The sequence below is a fragment of the Oryzias latipes genome, chromosome 14 (genome assembly GCF_053564925.1).
Source record: "Oryzias latipes strain Hd-rR chromosome 14, Olatipes_Hd-rR_3.1".
NCBI classification, from domain to species: Eukaryota; Metazoa; Chordata; class Actinopteri; order Beloniformes; family Adrianichthyidae; genus Oryzias; species Oryzias latipes.
In genome coordinates, this window is record NC_136250.1 from 21,671,142 (window position 1) to 21,686,803 (window position 15,662).

General features: G+C 41.3%; 1 protein-coding gene across 1 annotated transcript in view; it reads left to right on the top strand.

Moving 5' to 3' along the window:
* The window catches only part of rnf43 (ring finger protein 43), a 98,063-nt gene that overhangs the window by 44,307 nt on the left and 38,094 nt on the right, over positions 1-15,662 (top strand). The window contains exon 2 of the mRNA XM_023962313.2: positions 12,813-12,926. Within this exon, the coding sequence (XP_023818081.1) occupies positions 12,813-12,926 (114 nt within the window). The remainder of the gene's footprint in view (positions 1-12,812; positions 12,927-15,662) is intronic.

Consider the following 15,662-nt stretch of genomic DNA (forward strand, 5'->3'; position numbering starts at 1 on the left):
ACTGGCACAAGTACAAATTTAAGACGTTGCCTGTGATGTGACAGTGCTGCAGCGATGACAGGCCGCACTCTTTTCTGGGCTCCCCCCACATGTTATTTTACAGAGCAGGAAAACAATGCCTTTAAATTACAATGAGCTTCTCTTTGAAGCTGCAGTGAAAAAACATTCCTGGGTTCTGTCATCGCAACTTATCAGAGTTCTCTCATTCTGCTTTGTAGTTATGTTAAAATACTGGAAAACCTTTTTTTTTATTGCATAATAATAGATGGAAAGAGTATACTTTTTACCGCCTGTTTTTCCACCAGACTCCAGTCTTGACTGCAGAGTTCAGTCATCGGACACTCAGAATCTTCTAACTAGGGTGGCACAGCTCTGTGAAAATAAAGCCAACTGCACCCGGGCTTTTCAGCGAACAGCAAAAGTGATAAATGAGGACATATACCACTCCAAACTGAAGCTTTTGAAAATGAAACAGCCTCTAAAATGTTTAACTGTGACAGAATGACAGGTTATAAAAAGACAAAGGAAATACATTTAGCTTTTATGTTTATACTTAGACAGATATTTCATCTGTGGAATAACTTAAACCACAAAAAGAAAAGCAAACGATTAAAAACATTTCTACACTTCCCCTTCCTGTTGCTGAAAGCTTGGAGCAGGGAGCTGCCATTTGAATTTCATGGCACAAATGCAATCTTTCTCAAACTGCTTTTTTTTGTCTGCTCCTGCTTCACAACGATTTCAAGAAATACTCATACATGGAATTTTAAGTTTCATTTTCTTAACAAATTTCCTTAGAAAACACCACAAGAACATGTTAAAAACACAAATTTTTGATTCTAACATAAATTGTACTGAATAGCCTATAAAGACTTTTTCTAAATTGTGTAGACTATTTTTTTACATGCAAAGATATGTTTTTTGTTTTTGCAACTCACAAAAAACTTGAAACACAAAAATAATTTGTGAGAATCTTTTTTAATTAAAAATGTTTGAGCTTTTTGTATTAGACCCAAAGTTGGTGCAGATTTATTGCAAAAGAACGACCAAAGAGAGCTGTTCAGATACACAAAGTGTTGGTATAAAGATTAGAAACAGAAGGGCTCCAGATAAATCCTTCTGCAGGATAAGACTGTCGGGGAAAGTAAACATGCAGCACCTGCGTGTCCCTCAGAAGCTCCGGGTAGGCCAGTCCATTTAGCCCTAACTGCTCCAGGAAACCATGTCATACTGGGAAGAGTCCAGGTGTTAATGTTTCCAACTTTACAAACATTAATGCAACAAAAAAAGACAGAGTTCATGCTGAAGCTTGGATGATCAAAAACAGTGTCAAACATGCTCTTATTTAAGTTGACGAGAAGACCCAAAAGTCAGCTCCTTATCCACACCAAGGACTCAAGATTGGTTTGGATAAAAAGACTGCAGCTTACTTGAGCTGATAGTAGGAGTTGGTGTGTTCCAAAGGGCAGCAGTGTTTACCTGCCCACTTGAGTAGATTCCTCGGTCAGCGGGCTCAGACGTTGAGGTACAGGCTTTGGTGCCTTCAAGTCTACTGTCTAAACCGGAGACATTCTTCGCCTGATATCTTAGTTGTGCTCTCAACAAAGACGCTGAAAGGCCATATTGAAGACTGAGTGGGGTCGGGTGGTGGGGGGCAGATAGACGGGCCCGCTGTTTTCCATCCGGCCCAGAAGGGGCGTTCTCGCAGAGGCCGAGCAGGTGCGAGCCTCCCCGGTTGTGGGTGTGCGGCCGTGGAGGCATGCGCCTGGGCAAATGTGTGCGCTGAAGTGTGTGCATTGGTGTCTCAGTAATAAATAAAGCATGTGTTCCAGGCTGAATGCTGCAGCAGGTCGAAAACGCACACGCTCCCTGTGTTTATTAGGCTTTCCTCGTTCATCAACGCAGCAGTAAGTGATGAGTGTGTGTGCGTGCTTTCGTATGTGTGTGTGTGTGTATATGATAGGGAAGATGGAGCGACTTCAAAGCAGCACGGCAGCATTCTCTCCGCCAGGCCTGTTTACACTGCTCAGTAAAGTCTGCATTCCTATGTCTCATTTTTCCATAGCATTCCATGAAGAGCCTACTGCACTTGGCTGTGTTCCCAACTTAGTGCACACACACATGCTCGCGCACACCCCCACATACTCACACACTCTCAGACATACTGTCCATGCATTCTTATGTGCACACATCTTCCCTGGGCCTTAAACACAACAGGGCCCAGCTGGGAATGAAATGCCTAGGAGTGGGGCAAGTTTTTGGGAAAGCAGGAGTTGTATGAGACGCCACGGGAGGGCAAGACCTTCTCCCCTGCGCTCCTCACCTGCTTGGCTGACGAACTCTATCGCTGTTGTTTCAACGCCGGAATCAAACATCTGTGCTGGTTTGTCTTGAAAAGCTCTCAGTGAGTTCCGGCCCATAAATCAGACAGCCTAACGCCTGCCTCACTGCCAAAGGGAAATATAGCAGTGGGAAAAAAACTGTTGTGCAGCCAATTACAAGGTGCGTTGCAAGCAGCGTGCCACATCAGAGATATTTCTGTGACTATTTATTGCTAAGAATGCATTAAGGACTAACGTGGTTAAATTCCCATTAGGAACAAACTCAACATTACCTCCGTTAGATATTGTGTGGAGCTGCACGGTCTGCTCTTTATTACTCCTTTCTGCCAACGCCAGTCACAGGTGGTTCCGGACGGGCAGCAGTGTGGACTGGAAGCATGGCGGCAGACAGTGACATCTGAGCAGAAAAAAGAATTCCCAAAGAGTTTTCCTCTGGATTGGTGTGCAGATATTCCATGACCGCATTGTAGAAGAACATGTCTTCTCCTATGCATGACTTTTGCATGTTAAATTAAAAAATAAAAGTGAAGAGGTTGTGAAAGATTTCCTCTATCCCAAAAAAAAGACACGAGATTGATTTGGAATCACATCCCATGCTAGTTGGAGGAGGTGTGGCGACAAAAGATATTTAAAAAGTCGGCTGGCGATGTTGATCCTGTTTCTATTCGTTTTGTGCAGATGGAAACATGGGAATGCCTCAGAGCATTTTCTTTATGAACTTATTCTGCTCCAACCTGGCAACCGAGCACAAACATTTACCTGAAATTATTTAGTCATAATTGTAAAAGTGAAGATGGATGTCATAATTAATACAGAGGAGGTTGTTTGTGTTACCAAGTACATAAACATAGCAACTAATAAGTAGAAAGTCTTCTTTCTAAGTGTTTTCTAAGTGTGTTTTTCCTTTTGGCTTTCAGGACTATTTTTCAATACATTAAGTTTGCATATACAGTATTTGTGTGCCAATAGCATTTCAAATGGTTCCTGGTCTGTCTTTTTACTCGCTGTGCTGTAGACTCTTATCTGTGCTTCAGATCTGTGTGCTACACACTCTTAACCAAATTTTCAAATTCCCACTCAGATGAATATTGTCTTTTTGGTGTGTGACATTTATCTCATGATGAAGGACACATGCAAATGGTTATACAAATGATACAAGAATACTTTGGCGTACAGATGGGTTTATTGTTATATCAAAAACTACAATAAAATTTCAGTTCTGTGGCTGCACGACATGCTCCATTATCATACCTCTGCTACTGTGCTTGGCCATTGGAACTAGGAGCTTCAGCTTCACAAATGCTGTCTTCCACAAATACGTACCTGGAAACTTTAACAAACTGGAAATTGTTCGTATCATCTTTTCTCTGTAGCAACAGCTGAAGAAGATTGTTTTGACCCAGCGCAAGCTAAAGCGTTGGTGTTTACTGTTTTCTGCAGGTTCAAATCAGAGCTGAACAATTGGAAAAAGACTCTGCACTAAAGAACTGAAGAGGATTAGAAAAAGGAATCAATTTTGCAAATTAGAAACAGAGAGACCAGAACAAGAGAAATGAGAGCATTTAGTTGATGGAGATTTAAGGCTTTCTGTGCTGGAAAAGACTCAGAGCTTTGATGTTTTAGTCTAATAAAAAATGGTGACATCTGGTGGCCAACTGAAGTGAGAGCAATCCTTTTTTTTGTCTTTCGCAAAACTATATTTTTGTACTTTTCTGACAACAATTCTTTGGTTTATAAAAAATCTCAAAGGAGTTGTATAGGATTCTCAAATATTTTTATCAACATTTCCTTGTTTTTCTACCCCTGAAATATTCAGGATGGAAAATATTGGTTAAATAAATCAAATAGCCATGTAAAGTGTTTTTCTTATGGACAAATAAGATGCATATGTTCCTAATTGGTGGCTTTTTGGCTTTTATCTCCTTACATGCTGATTTTCTCACTTTTAGCTCTGAAGCTGATAGTATCGACGTCATAAAAGCAGCTTGTTTTTCATTATATGGTAACTTTCTGTTTTTGTCTTCATGTCTGACAGCGTTTTTAAAACTTTATTACTTTTGTGTCTGCTCAGTGATTATGGTTTGTCATGCTGTGTGCTGAGTGATTATAGATCAGTTTGTCCTCGTTTTTCAAAGAGGGAACTGTGAAGAATGGTCCAAACTATACAACTCTAGTTTGTTCAGAACTAAGGAGTTCAGTTAACTTGCAAAGTGAGCTCTGGTGCGTTTCAGTGACAGTGTGAATGCTCATGGACTGTCCAGTAGACCAAAGAGTGAAGAGTGGTAGAAAAAGAGTGAAGTATGCAAGTCTGAAGGAATAAAAGTGAAGAAATCTATTGTGAAAAAACTTTGGAAGTGTTTTTTTCTCATGAATTTGCAAATGTACGGTAGTCAGAGTGGAAGTGTTTCAGTATAAAAACGTAAAGCCTTAGTCTCATCCACCTATATTGGGGTTGACCCGTACAGGTGGATGTGGGAATTTGGGTTGTCTGGAGGGTCCTATCTTAAGTGGAGCGCAGGTTTGTCTTGCAGTTCCCTTCAGGCTCGTACTCCCATTTTAAGGGTTGTCATTAAAAGTGGAACGTACCATTATCATGTGTGTGGTAATTTGTAAGGATGATGTACGTTACATATACCTATGACATACAGGTGATGCTAATACACAGGTGTACATACTGACTTCTTAACACACAGATGCCGTGTGTAGGTGATACGCAAGTAAGTGTGGGACGTCTGTAGGATGTCTACACAAACTGCAATCAGCTTGTCTAATTTTCTCATTGCACACTTCGCAGTGCTTGCAACTGCCTGTCACCTGCTACGACAGGTGACAGGCACTTTATGATACTTCATGCGGGCCACCTGCATGCCCAGTACAGGTACTTTGTCCTTTTTTCGCCTGCAGACAGCCCGTTTGCCCCCGTAAGGGCAGTTGTGACTAAGGCATAAGCTAACAGTAGCTGGAAAATCTTTGGTATGTCCTGCCCATTGTCTGTCTACGAGTGTGACAGGACCCTAACCGTGAATGGTTGACGCTTCAAGAAGTGTGACTTTTACGTTTGACTGCTGGTGTAGAACCAGAGAGTTAGCCTCTCTGCAGGCCAGTAGCCGCGTTTACATGGGCAAAAGTAATCGGAAAGAACGCCTTATCGGAAAGAAAATGCGTCATGTAAACGCGCCGTTCGGAATACTCTGCCCCGATCAGACTCGTTCGGATCAGAATTTCTTTCCGATCGAGATAGGTGGGTTATACCGATCGTTTATCCGATCGTGGAGCATGTAAACGGTCATTCCGATCGTGTGTCACTACTGCTCTGGTTTACGTCACGCATAGACGGTGTTCGCTTAGAGAAAGCTTTGGAGCGCATACGGGACCGACCCCCGTGAAAAAGCGCCGCTCGGCTCTCGCCCCGCTGGCTCTCGCCCCGCTGGCTCTCCCACACCCCTCACGAGGGTGATGCGGGGAAAGAGCGCTTGCCCCCCGACGCTCACTCGGTCCAATGGCACACGAGTGAGCAGAGCAGAACAGCTGGATTAATAACTTCGTGTCTGATGGGAGGAGGATGCTTTGTTACGTGTGCGTTTTTTTTGTTTTGTTATGTGTGTGAGAATTCAGACTGCGAGCCGTCCCGCCACTCTGGGTTTGCTGCTGCAGGACTCAGGAGAGCCGCCAGCTCACGCAGCGAGTTTGGGGAAGCAGAAATAAATAAATGTCGCTCAGTCCTTAGAATCGTTCAAACAATCACGTGGATTTGTGTTTCCAGTTGTGTCCCGACAAAATAAAGACTGATGTTATTCCCAGACATTTACGTGCAGCCAAGATGCAGATTGCTGCGTTTCATGGTCCTGGATTTTGTCCATCAGGCTGTGTTAGCCTGTGTTTATAGCCTGTCCTAACCCTTCTTCCAGCACTGATCACACGGATTAAATAAAACGATGAGCGAACATGCGCTTCATACTATTCATGACATTAATAAAAGCACGTTTGGAAGATCGTCTCGTATATTACCGAGCTGCTGCATAAAATAAATGTCTGTGGCAGCTGTTTGTTTAGAACGGGACCTACTTCCTCATCCGGGACTTTTTAACACTACTGCGCATGCCCAAATGATTCATTACGACCGAAAGTGTGAGCCATGGGAACGTTTGTTCTAATCGGAAAAAGGTTTTCTGATCCCATGTGCACGAGGGAATTTTAACCCGACCATTGATCCGATCAAGATATTCTGCCTATGTAACCGCGGCTAGTGATGAGTTGAAGGAAGCCTGGAGGCCTTGTGAACGCAGCGAAGAGAGATCACCCAAACACTAACAAACCGCGGTCACCAAGCCACTGACTTGTTGTTTATGTTCAACCATGTTAAATGTGTAGTTCACTGTTGCCCTGAGGCCTATGGAGCAGCTCTAGTGGTGGGGGTTCTATATTAATGCGTATGTATTGATGTTTGGAAGACCGCAGATCCTGTGCATAAACTTCACGTTGAGGCTTCATCTGATGGTGCAACCCTTTGCAGGTGGTCAGTGTTTGGACTGGATTATTTCTGTTTACGGTCAATGGTTTGTGTTTGAGATTTGGACTTCATTTCTGATCAATCGTACTGTGATGTCGTCTCCATGTTTTATAGCTCTGTCTTCTAACCTTTCATTGTCATCATTTGTTACATTCAAACACCTTCCTTTGTAAACATTTTTATACAAGCAGATCTTGACAACACTGCTCAGCTTGTCTGCTCAGAAGTATTGCAGACTCGTTTGGTTTACCCTGAAAGTCCTTCTTGTTGCCTGTGGTTAGGGCTGTAAAGAGTATTCGAGTACAAATATTTGCAACATCCAAGATTGCTGATTTGCAATCTTTACAGATCTAGAAGAGTGCAGTAAAAATAAAATTCAGACAGGGTAATTATTACTCTAAAATGCAGAGAAATGTCAGATTTCTAGTTTGTAAACTAAACAAATCGAATGCGGTTCTGTCACTAGAAGTAAATAAAGCTTCAGAAAAAAGTGTCAGAGAAGTTTCTAATTTTTTTAAAGTAAAACTTGACGTACATTTACAGAAGTAAGTTCTGAAAAAAAAGCATTTCAAATAAAAAAGTAAAAATAGAATAGAAATATGATAAATCTGAATTTAAGAATATTACACAAATCTTGTGATCATTTTCCTCTAAAGATGAAAAAAGTTTCTGACATGTCTGTTGGAAACACTGTTGTCAGTTTAAAAAAAAACTGTGAGTGTTTTGAGTTGTTACAGTTAATTGAGGTGTTGCTGTTTTTTCTTTTATTATCTTCTTGTCATCTATCTACTGTAACTTACTTTGAGGATGGAAAATCTGAACCTTTTCAGGATTTCTTGTAAAATGATCCAGAGCAACAGTGATGTTTATGTTTTGTTTCCTGCTTAATTTAACCAGGAAGTTGACAGAGAAACATTTGAGTGACATAGTTTAAAGTGATAAGTATCCTTTCTTTCTTTTAGTCTGATCTCCTGTTCTAAATAAATGTATAAGTGATAGTGATTAAATGAATATTATTTTGATTTTCATTTCATTTTTATTTTCCATTCAGACATATTTGATTGAAATTGTACGAATCGTGGTTAAGATCGTTGATCTTAATTAGTGACAAGTAACAATCCACAGCCGTATTTGCGGTGTAGTAGATCACCGTGAATGCGTGCGCTGCAGGTAGATATGTGCAGTTGCGTTTTCATTTGGAACCTGTTGTTTGCAGTGGCAATCTGCCAGGCCTGAATGAAAATCCGCGGCTCTCATCAAAGCACAGGTGTGGTTGTACCCAGATCCGTGCCTCTGTGCACAAAGTTCATACCTCTTGAACTTTTGTGCCTCGTGTTATCTGATAGAAACAAGGGAAGCGGCTCACACTCAAAAGTGGGAAAGGTGAGCAGAGGTAGCCGGAGAAAAACAACAGGACACAAACAGTTTTTCCCTCGTCTGCAGAGCCAGAACTCGGTTCACCTCTGCTTCATTTTTTTCTTTATGTCTAATTCAGTCAAGCTGATGGGTTGAGCTTGAGGAGTTCTGCCATTTCCAGAAAATGCTATTTCTGGGCTGATGAAAATGATTGTAAGATTGTGTTTCAGGATATGGCTGACACTGTCAATAAAGTGAATGGGAAAAAAAGACAGAGCTTTTGTTTTTACAGGAGCAAAGCACTAATCCCTCTTGTTTATCTGCATTTGCAGATAGAGACGCTTCAGATGACACTGTTGTTTCAACATGTAAAGAACATCTACCCTGCAGGTGTCATAGCAGCCATTTTCACTTTAAATCCGAAGAATTGTTGCATCATCTACGGCACTAAGGGCTGTGGGTCAGTATCTAGGCTTTTAGCGCCCCCACACTTTTCCACAGGCGGGTCACACTTGCACACATATGCTAACGTGCAAGCAACTGCACGTCCAGCTGCCTGTAGCGTTAATAGCTGCGCTTACACTCATTAACCAACGCTCTTACGCAAACCCTGACTTGCTAAATGATTCATTTCCATGGTTGCGTTTGGTAAAGCATGGGGTCAGGGTTAGAGTCTGTCGTGTTACCTCAAGCCATCTCATTTCTCCAAAGACGATGAGGGCCTGATTGCTGTACTCTGGCAACAATATTCTGATCTCTTTCAGTTCTTAAATGCGGATGCAGTACTTCTTTTGGCAGCTACCTTTCTGAGCTTTAAACAAACACATGTCTATACTGTAGAAGGTTCTGCCAAGGTGAGTACGGTAAGCTTTGATTAGACAGAAGCAATGTCGATCTTACACAAAACTAACTGAAGATAAGAGCTTTCCTGCTCTTTATATTAGCATTGATTAATCTTTTTTCTTCACTTTCAGGGTTGAATGCTGTGCTTTGGCTGACAGATCAGTCGCAGAAAAAAACTCAAATGTAGAGACACCTTTTCTGATTTTAACAGCTTTAACAGTCCCGCTTACAATTCAGAGGCGAATTTCTAATGAACTACTGCTGCTCTGCAGAAACTATGCCCTAGAAAACGCCACCGTTTTTTATTTTTTTCATTTTGGCTAAAAATGACGAAACAATTAAGAGATCACTGGGAAAGATTTTACAATAGATCACAGGATCAAGGATCAGGATCAACGGAGTGTGAATTTATTCATAAAATTCATCATTGAATTTTGTATTTAACCTTGTAGCAGTGCACAAAATGGGTGCAATCTTAAACTAAAAGATGACCATTAGCTCCACAAGCCAATATGTGAACCATTAACTATGTTTATGGCGCAAATAAAGGTTTATACAGAAAAAAACGCTTAAAAATTAATTACATTTTAGTTGTCATTGGTAGGATTTCTGTGGATTTAAATCCAGATGCTGGACTCTGCATCACTTTTTGCTTTCTAATTAGATCAATTTGATTCATTTCCTCACTGTCATATGCCCCTTCAGGGTTTCAAAGTCTCCTGACGGAACTTCTTTGAACCTTTCCTTTCCTTCTACACTTGGATCAGATGAAGGGAGGACCACGTACTGATGCATCGCTGTCATCTCCCACTGCAGCCACCTGCATTATTTCGATTGTTTTTGTGGTCGGCCTTTTAACCAGCAGGTCATCAGCAGCCTGGGACCTTAACAGCTGGTAATGGAGCAGTAGAGCTCCCCCCACTGACACAAACTGACAGAGCTGCCTGGGCCTGGTTCCCTGCTGGCTTAAACTATAAAAGCTCTTGGATTATTGGCAGATGAAGAAAGAAGAACCTCTTAAGTGAAAGGGGGAAAAAATATTGACTTCTTTCCACAGCTACTGTTTTTTCCCCTGTGTATTTGTTTGTGGGGCTGGTAGGTTCCTGGCTTGGGAATATTTTTGGGGTAGTCTTTGATTGAGCTGGAAAGGAATGCCTTTAATCGTGCCTACAAAGGAACCGAGGGACATGTCCCCGTCGGTTTTGCAACAGATTTACACCGATGAGGCGGGACAGAGGAGTGAGCATTTATCAGTCTGTGGGGAAAAGTTTGCATACTGGTCTCTGTGAAATGGAGACTCCGTGATTTGGTTTCCCAGGCTTTGTCTGTTTCAAGGCCAAACAAAAAGCCAGCAAAGACGCTGCAGACGGTCTTTCCTGCTGTCTACAGAGCAGCCTGGACGTGCCTTTAAGTGCTAGATGGTGGCACATGCAGAGAGCTGGCAGACACTGAAGTGGTGCGCACGCATCGAAAATAGAAGATAGTGTTTCATCTAGTCAACAATGCAAAACATAGACGGTGTGAACGTTGAGGTGGTTGCCCACATAGCCTCCGAAAGTCAAAGCGGCCACTCCTTCTGAGCCTGCTTGGCTCAGCTTTGGGATTATTATCTCTTTTATTAGGTATGATTGCACCGCCTCGAGCATCAACACGTTTAATAATCTTGCTGAGAACCAAACGGGATTGTGTTAACAGGACGATTCAAAGTGGCATTTCACAGTAAAATCTCAAAGTTGTTGCTGTTTCTCAGTGAGTCCAAGCACCAGGAAAGAAATGTCAGTGAGCGCTCTTTCTTTTATAGATAGAATTCTTCTTTCTTAAAGGCCACGTTGAGCTGAAAGCCTCTAATTTTAGCCTTGTAAATGCAGATTGGTGGGTGCAGCTGGCAGCAGCTCCTGCAGGGAAAGCCATGGGTTTATGCTGCCCAAAACTTCACTTCCTCTTCTGACGATTAAGGCCGCTTTTAACGCCTCTAACAAATTTTGAGTACCAGTACTTATTGCTGTGCTTTTTAGTCATTTTTGTGCCACTTATATTGGATTTTTGTTATTATTCAAAACTATTTTCTATTACGTTTCTTGATTCTCCTATTAGTCTTTTCTACATAGTTCAAATGTACTTTATTACACAACAGCTAATTCTTGGGTAACAGCCTCCAAAACAAACTCCTGTCTGTCTTTCCTGGCTCTTTTCTGTCCCACCACGGTTCTCCCAGCTCCGGGTTCAGCCTTCAGACAGATGCGCAGCAGTCCTTTGCAGTGCATTACGTCAGTCACCAACTCCAGGGTGACAGCTGTTGATGTCGCCCTTGGGTCTTTTTAATTTAGGGATTTCCGCTGGGTGAGATGAGGGGGGGACCTGTGAGCTCAGCGCACAGCCACATGAAGGGGCTCAGGCCAAACCAGGCCATCAATGGCCCAGATTGGGGTGGAAAGACTTAGAGCGGCATGGGTGGCTATGACCATCCCCATCAGGGTTTGGATGAGCTCTGGGTGATCTGTCAACTCCAAGGAGGACTGATCTACTTAAATGATCTTTTTTGTTTACAATCTCACGCCAGAGAAAATTCTATTTTCTACATTTTGTTTAGACTTATAGGGGAGGTAAATTCCATGTATGTGATTGATAGTTATTTATTAAAAAAATGTAATATTATTTTGTTATTTTACCAGATTTTTTTCAGTAATACTATTTTTTTTTGTTTTAAAAAGTTTATTTCTCAACCTCTTTAAATTTTAAAACAGTATTCTTTTATTTCAGGTTTATATAAAAACTTTACACATTTCACACATGCAGACATATCTTCACTAACTTATTTGGTCAAAAGAAAAATAATTCCAAGGCATTTTTGCCAGTTTTTTGCAATGGTTGTACACTTCAGCTTACTTTTTCAATAATATTCCTTTGTTTTAGTCTTGTTCTGTTTTGAATTTTTTCCCTGTCACAGTCATATCAGCTTGAGCTGTATAATCATAATTTCATTTTCTGTTCATGTCTTGTTTATGCCTTGTTCATGTGTTGTTCATGTTTTGTTTGTGTCTTGTTCATGTCTTGTTCATATTAAGTTCATGTCTTGTTCATGCTTTGTTCATGTTATGTTTATTTCTTGTTCATGTTTACTTGTTCATGTACTGTTCATGTTTTCTTGTTCATGGATTGTTCATGTTATTTTCATGTCTTCTTCATGTCTTGTTCATGTTTTCTTGTTTGTGTGTTGTTTATATCATGTTCATGTCTTGTTTATGCCTTGTCCATGTGTTGTTTGTGTTTTGTTTGTGTCTTGTTCATGTCGTGTTCATGTTATGTTCATGTCTTTTTTGTGTTCATTTCTAGTATTTGTTCTGTTTATATTCTGCTTACGTTTAAATGTAATTTTCAAATGTTGTAGTTCCCGTCAACAAGCCTTGTTCCCTGCACATTGGATCCTTCTGACATTCTTGGCTTTCTGTTGTCATGTAAAGTTTGTAGTTTCTTGCATCGATATATTACAAATTCATAAAAAAAAACATTTAGTCAACTTGAGTTAGAAGTGTCAGTCTAAATGTAAAAATACTAACTATCACTTATTAACAGGAGTTCTATTACGGCACACACTGACAGATGCTGTTTTTGTTGATGAAGTCTGAGTTGTCATTTTCAGCATTGATACAAATTTCAGTACTTTACAAACTCACTAATAATCAGTTTGCCGGATGAATCTAATTCTGCCTCTTGTTTGTGAAGAATCTGAAAACTGATGAGTCTTTGTTGTGTTTTTGCAGTATCACCCTCTGTCCCTGTGCAACACAAGCGAGGATGAGCGACAAGATGGCGACTTCATCACCATCGTCAAGCTGGAGCACAGGGTGCCCCGCTGCCTGCCGCTGCTCGACAAGGTACCCCCCCCACACGCAAACGCACCCATGCAGATGTGGCACTGATAAGCACTGCTCGCCCTTTTCTCTCCTTTGCTCCGTCAGACAAATAAAACGTCTTAGTCTGCCGTCTCCTCTCCTCTGCTCTCGGGTTTCGACATTAAAAAGAAAATGGTTTTGGAGGGAAATGTCTGGCTGGATCGTAATGTTTTGTTCAGAACAGAGGTCTCTTTGGTTGGAGCAGGAGGGGGTGGGCACTACTCGGCTTCTATGTAGCAAGTGGCTGAGAGCCCTGGCTCTGGATGTAAGAACTTGGAGTTTCAGCTGTCACAGGTCAGATCCTAGTCAGGCCGCCAGAGCCAGACTCCCAGTGTTCTCCATTACTGCTCCCTCTAATATGAAAGCAGCGGTTCAGATGAATGTGTAACTGTGACGAAGATGACCTACATCTCCCCTGTGTTTAAGCACTCTGCCATACACACAGGCTGGCATCCCCCAGCTTTAAAGCAGCGTGATTTAAGTGCTTGCTATTTTTCACTTGTTTTTCAAGTGGTGACAAATTAGCAGGCAGGAATATAGTTAGGCGAATGCCTTTTTTTAGCCTGTGTTTTCTTTTTCCCTAATTTAAAGCCATGTCGAGGAGAAGCTTGCCAAGGCGACGATGTAGACATTCCCATAGCTCCCCACGCTGCTCCTTCTCCTCCTCCTTCTCCTGTTAGAGCCCTGGGGAGGAGGGCTGTCACTCAGGACGGACTGCAGAAAATACTTTGGATGATAGACTATATGGAAACACAGTTTTGTGCCTGTAAACAAAACTTCCTTTTCCACTCCAATGCAACAGCACTTTTGAACAAAAGCCAACTACTTGAGCGTGGCTCCTTGCCTGCCAGAGTGAGTGTGGAAGGATCTGCATTGTTGTTGTGGTTGCTTGGAAAATATGCACTGCAAAAAAACTCCAATGCAGCCACCTGCATCCTGGCTTTCCCAGCCTGGGTCCGGCTGAGTTTGTTGGGTATTGAGTTCGCAGCTGTCGAGACGATTGCTCCCTGCCTTCTCAAGCGCATGAATCAGACGGCGTGGGGTGTGCGGTGCCGGCTCGCCTCTGCACCTCTATGGGACTTGTTTACAGTTTAGTCTGACTACAACCCACTCTGCCAATCTATAGATACTCGGACGGCCGCAGTCGGCTCACGTTGCACCACATTGACTGAGAATAGGCTATAAGCTAAACAAAGTGGCATTTAAACCTTGAATGAGTAAATTTGGTTGTTGTTCCTTTGGTTTTTAGGGATTCCTGCGCTTTTTGAAGGGAAATCCACTCACTGACCTGTTCCGGCTCCTTAGCCAGTTTTTCAGTCCTTGTGTTATATTGAGGTAAAGAGGAAAAGTATTTCTTCTGCTCCATGGCGATGATTTTACTCACAACTCCAAGGTATATTTCTAATGAACAACTGCCACTCTGCAGAAACTATGTCATTTAAAATGACACTGCTTTTTTATTTAAATTTTGGCTAAAAACAGCATAATCATATTTAAAAGACCACTGGGAATCCTTAGAAAATAGATCAAAAGAGTGGGACTTTAAGGGCCTCTTCTTGCTATTAAATATGAAATCAACAAAAGGTCTTGCTTAAAAAAAAAACCAAAGGACATTATGACCGCCCTCTTTGTTACTAGGACAAAAGAACTAAAGCCGTGTGCTTAAGAGACAACTGAACACCTGATGAGTCAGCAGCAGCTTAAACCACCTTCAGCTGTAACAGTTAAGTTAAAGGGAAATTGTTTCTGTCTGATATTGCACTTGAAAGTGTCTGCTTCTTTTTAAGGTTTGTTCATGAGCAATTTTTGAATGATTATGTAATCACAGCATGGTTTATGAATTTCAGACAAAAAAGACCTACGTTTTATTTATGTTTATAAGTTTAACTAGCCACAAAAACATGAGCACGCTGAAGTATTGTTCGTGTTTGTTTTTGTGTAAATCAAAAATGTTGTATCAACAAAAATGTTTTATTCTTTTTTATGTGATTAAACTGTTTCACTTTAGTTAAATGTGTTTGTTGGACACTTCACCTTAATGCTATTTTTGTTGTACTTATATTTTAACTGAACTTCAAGTTTTTCTAAAAGTGCTGAAATTGAATTTGTCCTTCTGATTAGAAAGATTACTTGGACCAAACATTGGAATCTTTGACTTTGATTCTTCTGTTCTCCAACACAAACCTTGAAGAAGAACTAAACTGTTTGTCTCTGATTTCATCAACGTTGGTTGCGTTGGTTGTGCTTCATGACAGTTAACAGCAGTGCAGTAAGTGACGCCGTCACATGAACCCAATGCATCATGGGAGTCGTAGTGGTGTTGATGCCGGACAGACTCGCGTCTCTGAGCTTCATTATCTTGTTACACACTTGTTACACGGTCTGACACTAGAGATGCTGCTTGGAAGATCAGCAATAGTTTTGAATGTTTACCACTTGTGAAAAATATGTGTCATGGTTGAATGTTGGCCTTCAGATGATCAAACAATTGAATTGTTTCCAAGTTGGAACTTCTCTGATCTTACGTTTGTCTTAAAGTCCCACTCTGACCATCTTTTTATCTGTTGTAAAAGCGTTCCCATTGGTCTTTTAATTATGATTATGCCGTTTTTAGGCAAAATAAAAAAAATACTGAATCATTGTCTAGGACATAGTTTCTGCGGAGCAGCAGTAGTTTAATAAAAAATTCACCTCTGTATTGACATTGAGCAAACACGC